Source organism: Myotis nattereri, assembly GCF_964212035.1.
Source record: "Myotis nattereri genome assembly, chromosome: 3".
Taxonomy (NCBI): domain Eukaryota; kingdom Metazoa; phylum Chordata; class Mammalia; order Chiroptera; family Vespertilionidae; genus Myotis; species Myotis nattereri.
This window is the reverse complement of record NC_138077.1, coordinates 116,345,355-116,359,260: the sequence shown is the minus strand read 5'-3', so window position 1 is coordinate 116,359,260 and position 13,906 is coordinate 116,345,355. Positions and strand designations below refer to the sequence as shown.

The 13,906-nt window shown below is 38.6% G+C and overlaps 1 protein-coding gene across 2 annotated transcripts in view; it reads right to left on the bottom strand.

The window, feature by feature from the left end:
* The window catches only part of LOC308515667 (E3 SUMO-protein ligase RanBP2), an 88,173-nt gene that overhangs the window by 4,055 nt on the left and 70,212 nt on the right, over nt 1–13,906 (bottom strand). For both annotated transcript variants that reach the window (XM_081086185.1, XM_081086184.1), the window contains 2 exons: nt 11,092–11,296; nt 7,883–7,984 (listed from right to left, as the gene is read on the bottom strand). In XM_081086185.1, the coding sequence (XP_080942311.1) occupies nt 7,883–7,984; nt 11,092–11,296 (307 nt within the window). The remainder of the gene's footprint in view (nt 1–7,882; nt 7,985–11,091; nt 11,297–13,906) is intronic.

Sequence of the window (13,906 nt, the reverse complement as noted above, 5' to 3'; positions counted from 1 at the left end):
CCCAGAGGAAAGAAACCCCTCTTAATTTGTCACCACTTGATAAATCATTGACTTAAGAAAATACTGTATCTGGTGCTAAAAATTCATAAAGTAGCAAAAATGTATCAGATCACTTCAAATACCCTTGGAAGGTGTGGCAGAAATTTTCAAAATTCCTCTAAAGCAGTGGTTCTTAACACTGGGTGAATATTACAACTATATCAAGAACTTTTGTAAAACAGCAATGCCTGACGTACCATTCACAAGGAGGCCAATATAGCTATCAGGTAGTTTGTTTTTTTAAAAGCTCCCAGTAAATTCTATTAGGAATCTACGAGCTGAAAACCACTGTTCCTCTTGGGATCAGGAGGAATAATCCATACAGTAAAAGTATAAAAATAAACATGTCAAAAATTAATATCAATATCATGGTAACAGTACCAAGGAGATTTCCACTATGTGTCGGAGTTTAATGAAAACACTACAAAATCTAAAGAAAATATGATAGCCATAACCGGTTTGGCTCAGTGGAAAGAGTGTCGGCCTGTAGACTGAAGGGTCCTGGGTTCGATTCCAGTCAAGGGCATGTACCTTGGTTGTGGGCACATCCCTAGTAGGGGGTGTGCAGGAGGCAGCTGATTGATGTTTCTCTCTCATCGATGTTTCTAACTCTCTATCCCTCTTCCTTCCTCTCTGTAAAAAAATCAATAAAATATATTTTAATAAAATAAAATAAAGAAAATATGATAAAGTGGCAATCATTGGCAAAGGAAGACCTAAATAACAAAATAGGTATTCCTTATTATTCTCTTAGTTCCCATATTAAATACTATACAACAGAACTGTGTTAACAGGACTTTCAGAAGAAAATGAATAGGAAAAAAAGACCAAAATTAAAAGAGACAAAAGAAGTGAACAATAAAAAATGAACCAAAAAGTAATCACCATAGAAATAGTATGAGAAAAGAAAATGAAAAGTGTTAAAATGAAGAAGGTCCACACAATACCAAGAACAAGTTTCAAAAAGACATCTACATTCTACTGACATTTATAACCTCTTTGAAAAAAATTTAAGTCCTATAAGCTCTTATTAAAAGAGAAAAGCAAGACTGAAATTCTAAATTAAGAAATTTACAGGGGATTTAGTTTCAAGCACTATTTCCTGCTTGTTAGTCAATCTAAAGAAAGCATTAAACACACAAGAAAAGTAACAATAGAGAAAACTAATGGCAAAATCTGAAGATGGAATAAAAAATACACACACACACACAAAAAGAACAAAGTAGAAGGGATCTTAATACCAGATACCAAGTTATACTACAAAGCCACTGTTCTCAAAACGGCCTGATGCTGGCACAAGAACAGACATACAGACCAATGGAATAGAATAAAGAACCCAGAAATCGACCCAAACCACTATGCTCAATTAATATTTGACAAAGGAGGCAAGAGCATACAATGGAATCAAGACAGTCTCTTCAATAAATGGTGCTGGGAAAATTGGACAGATACATGCAAAAAAATGAAACTAGACCACCAACTTACACCATACACAAAAATAAACTCAAAATGGATAAAGGACTTAAATGTACGACGGGAAACCATAAAAATACTAGAGGAATCCAAAGGCAACAAAATCTCAGATATATGCCCAAGCAGTATCTTCACCAATACAGCTCCTAGGGCAGTGGTCCGCAAACTGCGGTTCGCGAGCCACCTGCGGCTCTTTGGCCCTTTGAGTGTGGCTCTTCCACAAAATACCACGTGTGGGCGCGCATGTACAGTGCGATTGAAACTTCGTGGCCCATGCGCAGAAGTCGGTATTTTGTGGAAGAGCCACACTCAAGGGGCCAAAGAACTGCATGTGGCTCGTGAGCCGCAGTTTGCCGACCACTGTCTAGGGCAGTGATGGCGAACCAATGACACACGTGTCACCTACTCATTTTTTTGGTTGATTTTTCTTTGTTAAATAGCAATTAAATATATAAAATAAATATCAAAAATATAAATCTTTGTTTTACTATGGTTGCAAATATCAAAAAATTTCTATATGTGACACAGCACCAGAGTTAAGTTAGGGTTTTTCAAAATGCTGACATGCCGAGCTCAAAAGGTTCGCCATCACTGGTCTAGGGCAATGGAAACTAAAGAGAAAATAAACAAATGGGACTACATCAAAATATAAAGCTTCTGCACAGCAAAAGAAACCATCAACAAAACAACAAGAAAGCCCACTGCATGAGAGAACATATTTGCCAATGTTATCTCTGATAAGGATTTAATCTCCAACATTTACAGGGAAGTCATACAACTTAACAAAAGGAAGATAAACAACCCAATCAAAAAATGGGCAATGGACCTAAATACATACTTTTCGCAAGAGGACATACAGAAGGCCAAGAGACATATGAAAACATGATCAAGGTCACTAATCATCCGAGAGATGCAAATCAAAAGGACAATGAGATACCATCTCACACCTGTCAGAATGGCTATCATCAACAAATCAACAAATGACAATTGCTGGGAAGGATGCAGAGAAAAAGGAACCCTCATGCACTGCTGGTGGGAATGCAGACTGGTGCAGCCACTGTGGAGAACAATATGGAGTTTCCTCAAAAAACTAAAAATGGAACTCTCATTTGACCCAATGATCCCACTTCTAGGAATATATCCCAAGAAACTAGAAACACCAATCAGAAAGAATATATGCACTCCTATGTTCATAGCAGCACAATTTACAATAGCTAATATCTGGAAACAGCCTAAATGCCCATCAGCAGATGAGTGGATTAAAAAGCTGGTACATCTACACGATGGAATTTTATGCTGCTATAAAAAGGAACTCCTACCATTTGCAACAGCATAGATGGACCTAGAGAGCATTGTGCTAAGCGAAATAAGTCAGTTGGAGAAAGATAAATATCACATGATCTCACTCATTTGTGGAATATAATGAACAACATAAACTGATGAACAAAAACAGATCCAGAGACAGTGAAGCATCAATGAGACTGTCAAACCTCAGAGGGAAGGCAGGGGAAGGTGGGGTTAAAGGGGAGAGATCAACCAAAGAACTTGTATGCATGCATATAAGCATAACCAATGGACACAGACACCAGGGGGGTGAGGGCATGAGCGGGGGAGGTAATGGGGCGATAAGGACACATATGTAATGCCTTAATCAATAAAGAAAAAAAAAACACACAAAAATGTAATTGATAAAATCAAAGACTACGTGGGGGGGGGGGGGGGCAAAAACTTCTGTTGGATCTAAGACCAAAATAAAGTAAGAAATGTAATTTTTAAAAAAGATTGGTGGCCTTGGCCGATGTTGCTCAGTGGTTGGAGTGTGGGCACAAGAACTAAATGATCACAGGTTCCATTCTGGTCAAGGGCACATACCTTGGAAGCAGACTCCATCCCTGGCCCCATTCTGTGTGCGTGTAAGGAGGCAACCAACCAATATGTCTCTTTCACATGGATGTTTCTTTCGCTCTCTGTCTCTCACCTTCCCTTCCATTTTCTTAAAAAAAAAAAAAAATCAATGGGAAAAATATCCTCGGGTGAGGGAGGATTAAAAAAAAAAAAAAAGATATTGGTGAATGATCTCACTGAAAAATGACAAGTGGTGGTGAGCAGTGAATGTGTCAAGTGAAGATTAAGGCATGCCTCCACAATGAGATTTGATTCTTGCTTATTTCACACTTCATACAATATTGATAAGATAGGGCAGTGGTCGGCAAACGGCTCGCGAGCCATATGCGGCTCTTTGGCCCCTTGAGTGTGGCTCTTCCACAAAATACATGTGGGCACACATGTACAGTGCGAATGAAACTTCGTGGCCCATGTATAGAAGTCAGTATTTTGTGGAAGAGCCACACTCAAGGGGCCAAAGAGCCGCATGTGGCTCGCAAGTCGCAGTTTGCCGACCACTGAGATTCATGCAAGAGTAGGCCTTTCTTCCCCCGACTGCCAGCGCCACTTCCCTCTGGCACCCAGGACCTGGACTTTCCTCTGGCCACCGGCAGGCATGCTGGACCCAAGCTTCCCTCGCAGCCCCGGCTTTGTCAGAAAGGTCATCCGGTCTAATTAGCCTATTATGCCTTTATTATAGATATTATAGATAAGAAACATGACACATCAATTTTTACTTAGCATTACTTTTTCTGGATAACTGTGCCCACTATATATGTGTAGCCTTATTGTGCCAGAAGATGTGAAACAAGTGTAAATATGTGATAGGGAAGAACACTATTTCTGATTTAGATTAGTAATGTAAGTATGTATCTTCAATAAAATTTATTCCACAAATCAAACATTTTGTATGACATTTTAAGTGGTGCTATAAGATATATGAAAGACATTATAAGAATGACAAAATAGTCTGGCTGGCATGGCTCAGTGGTTGAGCATCGACCTATGAACCAAGAGGTTCGATTCCCAGTCAGGGCACATGCACAGGTTTCAGGCTCGATCCCCAGTGTGGGGTGTGCAGGAGGCAGCCAATCAATGATTCTCTCTCATCATTGATGTTTCTATCTCTCTCTCCCTCTCCCTTCCTCTCCGAAATCAATTAAAAGACTTTTTTTAAAAAAAAAGAATGAGAAAATATAATATGCCAAAAACATGAAACCATCAAATAAATGGCTTATTTTCTACAAAAGATACAAAAATGGACAATAGAAAAACCACCGGCAAAGATGGGAAAGCTCACCAATTATAAATTTAAGGACAATAAATTAGCACAGCCCATCAATCAAAATCTAACCCAGGACAATTGTAAAAATAGAAAACTACAAAATCATCTCCTTAAAAAATATAGATATACAAAATCTTGAAATATTAACAAATCAACCTAAAAGTAAACTAAAAGAACAATGTACCAAAATTAAGGTTATTCCTACTGGAAAGATGCTTCAGAATCGTTTATATAAAATTAAGAGAAATTTTTACCATTATAGTACATAGAAAACTCTAAAGACTCCACCAAAAAAATACTAGATTTAATAAATGAATTTGGCAATGTAGCAGGATACAAAATCAACACCCAAAAACCGAAGGCTTTTTTACTACAACAATAATGAATTCTCAGAAAGAGAAACTAAACAAATAATCCCATTTATGATTTTTTTAAAAAAAAAAAAATTAAGATAATGAGGAATAAACTTAACCAAAGAGGTAAAAGACTTGTACCTGGAAGAGTACAGGATGTTTGCAGGAAGTTAAGACTCATACTGACCTGTGGCAGGGCCACAAACAAGTCCCAGCTTGGAGGACAGAGCCCTCTTAGCATAATTAAACTTGCCCTTATATCCCTCCCTAGTTCCTTCCTAGGTAATGGGCTGTGGGAGGTGCAGCAAGTGCTGCCAAAACAAAGTGAAACCTCACAAAAACATTGTAAACATTATATACCCTTGTTCTGCTTTGTGTGTTCTGACTATAAAATAAAGCTTCAACTTGCAGGCTTGGCACTGTCTCTCCATCAGAGAAGCAGCATTCCACCCAGCCCCAGCTGTATTCTCTTGTCTGTCTTCTTTAATCCTTCACCGCCCCTCCTCAGGCTCACCAAACCTGCCCGTGCTGGATGCGGCACAGACATTGAAAAAGAGATAGAAGTAAATATAAGCAAATGGAAGAATATACCGTGTTCATGGATTGGTAGAATTAACATCATTAAAAAGTCCATACTACCCAAAGGAAGTCAGAGATTCAATGCAAACCCTATTAAAATACCAACAGCATATTTCACAGATCTAGAACAAATACTCCAAAAAATTATATGGAACCAAAAAAGACCCCAAATAGCTGCAGAAATCTTGAGAAAGAAGAACAAATTGGAAGACTCATAATACCAGATATCAAGTTATACTACAAACCCAACATAATCGAAACAGCCTGGTACTGGAAGAAGAACAGAACAGAAACCCCAGCAATCGACCCAAGCCATTACACTCAATTAGTATTTGACAAAGGAAGCAAGAACATACAATGGGACGAAGACAGTCTCTTCAATAAATGGTGTTAGGAAAATTGGACAAGTCCATGCAAAAAGTGAAATTAGATGCCCCAACAAAAGAATAAACTCCAAATGTATAAGAGTTAAATTTAAGTTGTGAAATCATAAAAATCTTAGAAACCATAGGCAGCAAAATCTCAGACATTTCTCATAGCAATATGTTTACCGATACATCTCCTAGGGCAGCGGTTCTCAACCTGTGGGTCGAATGACCCTTTCACAGGGGTCGCTTAAGACCATCCTGCATATCAGATACATACATTACGATTCATAACAGTAGCAACATTACAGTTATGAAGTAGCAACGAAAATAATTTTATGGTTTGGTCACAACATGAGGAACTGTATTTAAAGGGCCAGAAGGTTGAGAACCACTGTCCTAGGGCAAAGGAAACTAAGGAGAAAATAAACAAATAGGACTACATGAAAATAGAAAGCTGCACAGCAAAAGAAACCATCAACAAAAAGAAAAGGAGAGCCCACTGTATGGGAGAACATATTTGGCAATGATACATCTCAAAAAAAGATTAATATCCAAAATATATAAGGAACTCATACAACTTAACAAAAGGAAGACAAACAATCCAATTAAAAAATGTACAAAGGACCTAAATAGACATTTCCCCAAAGTGGACATACAAATGGCTAAAAGACATGTGAAAAAATGCTCAAAGTTACTGATCATTAGAAAAATACAAATTAAAACAACAATGAGCCCTGGCTGGTTTGGCTCAGTGGATAGAGCGTCGGCCTGCGGACTGAAGGGTCCCAGGTTCGATTCTGGCCAAGGGCATATGCTTTGGTTGCAGGCACATCCCCAGTGGGGGGTGTGCAGGAGGCAGCTGATCGATGTTTCTCTCTCATCTATGTTTCTGACTCTCTGTCCTTCTCCCTCCTCTCTGTAAAAGATCAATAAAATATATTTTTTAGAAAATAAAAAATAAAATTAAAAAATAAAAATAAAACAACAATTAGGTATCACCTCAAACCTGTCAGAATGGCTACCATCAACAAATCAACAAATAACCAATGCTGACGAGGATGTGGAGAAAAGGGACCCCTCGTACAGTACTGGTGGGAATGCAGACTGGTACAGCCATTATGGAGCTTAAAAAATTAAATAAGGAACTGCCATTTGACCCAGTGATCCCACTTCTAGAAATAGATACTAAGAAATCTGACACACCAATCAGACAGAATATATGCATCCCTATGTTCATAGCAGCACAATTTACAATAGCTAAGATCTGGAAACAGCCCAAGTGCCCATCTGTAGACGAGTGGATAAAAATGTTGTGGTATACAATGTTTATACCATGGAATACTAGTACTATGCAACCATAAAAAAAGAGGGATCTCTTACCCTTTGAGACTGCATGGAGGGACCTGGAGAGTATTATGCTAAGTGAAATAAGCCACTCAGAGAAAGACAAGTATCACATGATCTCACCCATACATGGAATCTAATGAACAAAATAGATTCAGAGACATCGAATCACAGAATAGATTGTGGAATCTCAGAGGGAAGGCGGGGGAGGGTGGGTGAGTGGGAAATGATCAACCAAAGAACTTGTATGCATATATGCATAACCCATGCACACAGACAATAGGATGGTTAAGACCTGGGTGTGGGTCGGGGCTGGTAGAGGTGTCAATGGGAGAAAAAAGGGGACATACATAATACTTTCAACAATAAAGATTTTTAAAATAAATAAATAACAGCAAAATATAGAAGCCTTTCCTTATATTAAAAATTCTAAACGAACAGAATAGGGAAGGGGAAGAAATATCCAATTTAATTACAACACTATGCAAAGGACTAGTTCTTTCAGTTGTGTTTGAATTCTGTAACTTGATCATTAAAATCCCTCGGTCTTATCTTACCTTTGGAACCAAAAGCAAAATCCCCAGAATTACTGGAAGCCAAGTCTGCAAATGACAGTCCTGTGTTGTTTCCAAATCCAAATGAAATCGTTTTGCTTTCCACTGGCAAAAGGAAAAGAGAATTTAATATTTCATTTAATAAACATCAAAGTTTTATTGAGGACCCAATGACAGTAAGGTCTTTAGTACTCAGGGGCTTGGGTTGGGTATGAAGCATTTATCTTATGGTTATTTCTCTGAAAAAAATTATAAGAGTCAGCCAATTCTGAGCTTATTCAGTATTTCTAAAGGTACAAGTATTATTTTCAATACCACTATACCAAAAGCATGCCAAATATAATTTTTAATATGTTTTCATTAATTTGAGAGAGGAAGAGCGAAGGAGAAAGAGAAACACCAATCAGCTGCTTCCTGCAGGTCCTCCACTGGGTATCGAGCTGTTGACCTCTTGGTGCACTGGATGATGCTCAACCAACTAAGCCACACCAGTCAGGGCCCAAACATAATTTTTCTTTAAATGAGATATATATATATACACAAGCCAGATACAGAAGTATACAGTTTGTGCTTTATACTGTCTTCTATAATCTAAAACATTCATTCAAAGGGAAGATTTTAGGAAATATCTTCATTAAAAATTTCTGTGTTCTCAATTATAAATAACAAGCTCATAAAACCTGATTTTTAAAAAATATTTGGTCATCAGGAATTTTGGAGTCTTGTCTTAATTCTGTCAAAGTGCAGCTGCAGTATCTCTTGAAGTCCTATGCACCTTACCTTCCGCATCTAAAAATGCGATATTAGGTCTGACGTTACCTTCCTCTTGTACCATATTGAGACTCCAAAGTGCCATATTTGTGACTTATTCAGGACTACTTTTGAAAAAATTAGGGTGTTCTGAAAAAATTAGAGTGCCCTAGCCAGTTTGGGGCATGTGCATGAGACAACCAATTGATGCGCTTCTTTCACATCAGTATTTCTCTCTGTCTTTCCCTCTCTCTTCCATTCTCTCTAAAAAATCAATGGAAAAATATTCTCAGGGAGGATTAAAAATAAATACATAAATAAAATTATTTTAAAAAAAGAAAAAATTAGGTGACAAAGAAAATGTACACATATAAAGCAATACAATGTTAAAAGATTTCCCCCCTCCTAATTATCAACTGGAACAAAAAACGGGGGATAGCATATTAAATATTAATTACTAAAAACAAATAGTTAATTTAAAGAAGTGGGTAGAGAAAAAGAAAGACATTTAAGTACAGTTGACTCTTGAACAATTTGTGAAGTCAGGGGCACCAACCTCCAGTAGTCAATAATCCATGTATAACAACAGACGCCCCAAAAACTTAACTACTAATAGTCTACTGTTGTCCAAAGTTGATGACCACATATTTTTATGTTGTATACATTATATACTGTATTCTTACAATAAAGTAAGCTAGAGAAAAGATGTTATTAAGAAAATCATAAGGAAAATACATTTACAGTATTTATTTAAAAAACCCCACATGTAAGTGGACCCATGCAGTTCAATTCAAGCACATGCTGTTCTTGGGTCAACTATAGTAACATAAATATTTAACATCCCTACTATAATTACTTTATATATACTTAAAACAATTTTAATAAACTTGAGTGACAATATAATTCAAACAATCCAGCAGCTCCCCGATATATGTAATTTTGCTATCCATGGTTTCAGTTACCCATGGTCTACCATGATCCAAAAATATTAAATGGAAAATTTCAGAAATAAACAATTCATAAATTTTAAATTGTGTGCTGTTTTGAATAGTGTGATATAACTCACACCATCCCATTCCATCTCACATGGGACATGAGTCAGCCGGGCTACATAAAGTGCCCATCTAGCCCTAGCCGGCTTGGCTCAGTGGATAGAGAGCCTGCGGACTGAAGGGTCCCAGGTTCGATTCCGGCCAAGGGCACATGCTAGAGTTGCGGGCTCGTTCCCCAGTAGGGGGTGTGCAGGAGGCAGCCAATCAATGATTCTCTCTCATCATTGATGTTTCTATCTCTCTCTCTCCTTCTCCCTTCCTCTCTGAAATCAGTAAAGAAATATATATTTAAAAAAAAAAAAGTGCCCATCCAGTACTCACTTAGTAGCTGTCTTGGTTATCAGAGATAGGAAAGAGAGAGATCACATTAACATAACTTTTAATACAGTATATTGTAATAATTGTTCTATTTTACTATTAGTTACTGTTTTAATCTCTTACTGTAACTAATTTATAAATTGAATTTTATTATAGGTCAATATGTCAGTCTGCAGGTTCTGCATCTTCCTTGAATTCAACCAACTGCAGGTAAAAAATATTCAACAACAAAAAACGTTGCTATACTATGTGCTTAGGCCTACTATGATTCCCTCTATATTGAACAAGTATACTTTTTTCCTTGCCATTATCCCCTAAATCAGGGGTGGGGAAAGTCGGCCCACAGGCCATATAAGGCCCACAAAATAATTTGGTCTAGACCTCCTAAGGCATTAGGGATGAGTTAAATGTTTGACCAAATATAGCAGGCTAATTTTAAGGTGATAATTTTGTATGGCCCGAGAATGTTGTTGTAAATATCCAAATGGCTCTCTTAGCAGAAAAAAGGTTCTCCACCCCTGCTAAACAATACAGCAACAACTATTTAAAAATTATGTACATTGTATTAGGTATTATAAGTACTCTAGAGATTTAAAGTATGCAAGAGGATGTGTGTAGTTTGTATGGAAACACTGTATTTTACATATGGGAATTGAGCATCCACAGATTTTGGTAGGGAACGGAAGGGGATTCTGGAACCATTCCCCCACAGATACCCAGAGGTGATATATATATATACATATATATATATGGAGAAAAAGGAGTATATGGGGTTCGGTACTATCTACAGTTTCAGGCTCGAAACATATCCCCTGCGAATAAGGGGGAACTACAAATAAAAATACCATCACAAAGAAAATTTCCATGTAAGCAAACTATCGTCATTTATTCTCGGGTAGTGTCATTTATTCTGAACTCTAACAATAAAAAGGCAGTAATTTCTAATTATTACAACAAATATCTTATGCCCATTTGTATATTACAAAACTTGTTTTAAGACAGGGAGTTTCTAGGATTATCTTTTCAAACATACAGGTGTACATTACATAATGTATGCCTAGAAGGTTTTTGTAAACGTGTATCAAATTTTACCTTGGCTTGTAGAATCTGCATCATTGTCCTTTCTAGTAGACAAATCTACAGGTGTGTCCACAGTTCCAGAAAAAGTAGATGATAAGCAAATAGATTTGGTTATAAAATCAGGTTCTTCAGATTTGCATAAAAATGGTACAGTCACTTTAGTCCCACCTGTACACACACTGTCAGCCGTGCTAGTTATTTCCTCATTGTGGGATTTCTGCAAAGAAGTAATAAGAAACTGACAAAAAGGATCTTATACCCTATTTTAAAAGAAATCAAGACCTTGGGGTTCCAAACAAAATGGAGTAGCACACTTCACCTTATCTCTCCCATTCCACACTCCATCCTATCTCCCCTAATACCTACAACCAAACTGAATTTACTAGTAAACAGATAAAGCACTTAGAAAAGCCTGTGAAAGGTGAACGAAAGCAAGAAGATTAAGACTCTAAACCTTCAGGCACAATCTAGTAGTGAGAACCTTGTGAGGGTTTTTCACCCCTCCTCCCAGAAGAGTCCATAAAATTAGAGCTGTCATCCTAGGCAGTGGCTCAGTTGATTGGAGCATCATCCCATACACTAAAAGGTTGCAAGTTTGATTCCCAGTCAGGGCACCTAACTAGGCTGGGGGTTCAATCCCTGGTGAGGATGAGTACAGGAGGCAACCGATCAATATTTTTTTCTCCCTCTTTCATCCTTCCTATCTAAAATCAATGAAAGCATATTGTTGGGTGAAGATTAAAAAAAACAAACAAAAAACTGGAGCTGTCAATTGCATAAATGGAAAATGTCCCGAGAAGTTCTAGCTGGTTTGGCTCAGTGGATAGAGCATTGGCCTGGGGACTGAAGGGTCCCGGGTTCAATTCTGGTCAGGGGGCAAATACTCTTAAATGAAAACATAGAAGTTCTCAGCAAAGAAACAAAAAGTATAAAAAAAGAATCAAATGGGAATTTTATAATTTTAAAAGAATCTAATGGGAAAATACAGTAACAGAAATTTAAAATTTTATAGGACAATATATAGACGGTGGACAATATATAGAGGGAATTTTCTTTGAGTTCTTCATAAGGAAAAAGACTGGTTACGAATAATACGATATACTTATTAACTCAAAAGAATGTCACAATGGCACAATGCAATCTCTTAAGTGCTCAAATTGCCAGCCCTCATTATTTACACATTTTTGTAGCTTGCCCTGGTCCATTTGCTCAGTGGTTAGTGCATTGGCCCCTCAAACCAAAGGGTCAAGGGTTTGATTCCTGGTACCTCGGTTATGGGCTTGATCCCCAGGGAGATCAGGATGGGTGCAGGAGGCAACAGATCAACGTGTCTCTCTCACATCAATTTCTCTCTCTCTCCCTCTCTCTCTCTCTCTCTCGTCTTTCTCTCCTTCCTCTCTCCCTTCCACTCTCTCTTTAAAAAATAAAAAATTAATGGAAAAAATACCTTCAGATGAGGATAAACAAAGAGAAACTGAAAATAACCTTCAATGGATTAATGAATAAACTGTGGTGCATCCACACAATCGAATGCTACCTAGTTATAAATATAATGTTACTATAACACAATAACTTGGACAAACTTCAAGGGCATTATGCCAAGTGGAAAAAAACTGGTATCAAAGGTAACATATGATTCCATTTTTATATAATAAAAGGCTAATATGCAAACTAAACAGAGGAACGACTGTTCGCTATGACACACACTGACCACCAGGGGGCAGGTGCTCAACGCAGGAGTTACCCCTGGTGGTCAGTGTGCTCCCACAAGGGGAGCGCCATTCAGCCAGAAGCCGGGCTCACAGCTGGAGAGCACAGCAGCTGTAGCAGGAGCCTCTCTCGCCTCTGCAGCAGCACTAAGGATGTCTGACTGCTGGCTTAGGCCTGCTCTCCATCCCCCGAGGGCTCCCAGACTGTGAGAGCGTGCAGGCCAAGCCGAGAGACCCCCCTCCCTACCCCCTACCCCAAGTGCACGAATTTCGTGCACTGGGTCTCTAGTTTTTATATGTTAATCTGGAAAAGGCAAAAACAGAAACAGAAAACAGATGAGTAGCCAGAGATTATGGGTGGGAGAGGATTTGCTCAATATCTTGTCTGTGGTGGGAATTACAGAATTCAAGCATGTATAAGAACCCATATAAAACACACATACACACATATACATACTACAAAAGTGAATTTTACTTAAGTATATAAAAATATTAATGCAAATGAAAAAGGTCATTTTTTAATATACTGAAACACCAAGGAAAATTCATTCTTATGTTTGTGTCAAATGTCTTAGAGTATTAGAGCAATCTATACTAATTAAAGGGTAATATGCTAATTAGACCAGACATCTTCCAGATGTCCTTCCAGACAAAGCCACGGTGGCAGGGGCCAAAGCAGAGGCAGTTAGAGGTGATCAGGCCAGCAGGGAAGGGCAGTTAGTGGACGATCAGGCCAACAGGGAAGAGCAGTTAGGGGGCGATCAGGCTGGCAGGGGAGGGCAGTTAGGAGCAATCAGATCAGCAGGGGAGCAGTTAGGGGCCTCAGGCAAGCAGGCAGAGGTGGTTAGGGGTGAACAGGCAGGCAGGCAGGTGAGCAGTTAGGAGCCAGTGGTCCCAGATTGCAAGATGGATGGCCAACTGCAGGGATCGGGACTAAACCGGCAGTTGGACATCCCAAGAGAGGTCCTGGATTGGAGAGGGTGCAGGCTCAGCACTGACTGCAGCCAGTGCAGGGGCAGCAACCCAGCACTGACTGCCGAGGGGGCTGTGGATCAGGCCCAGAGAGAGGCCTGCAGAAAGAGAGGCAGGATCTGATCCCCAGCCTCCATGGAAGCTGT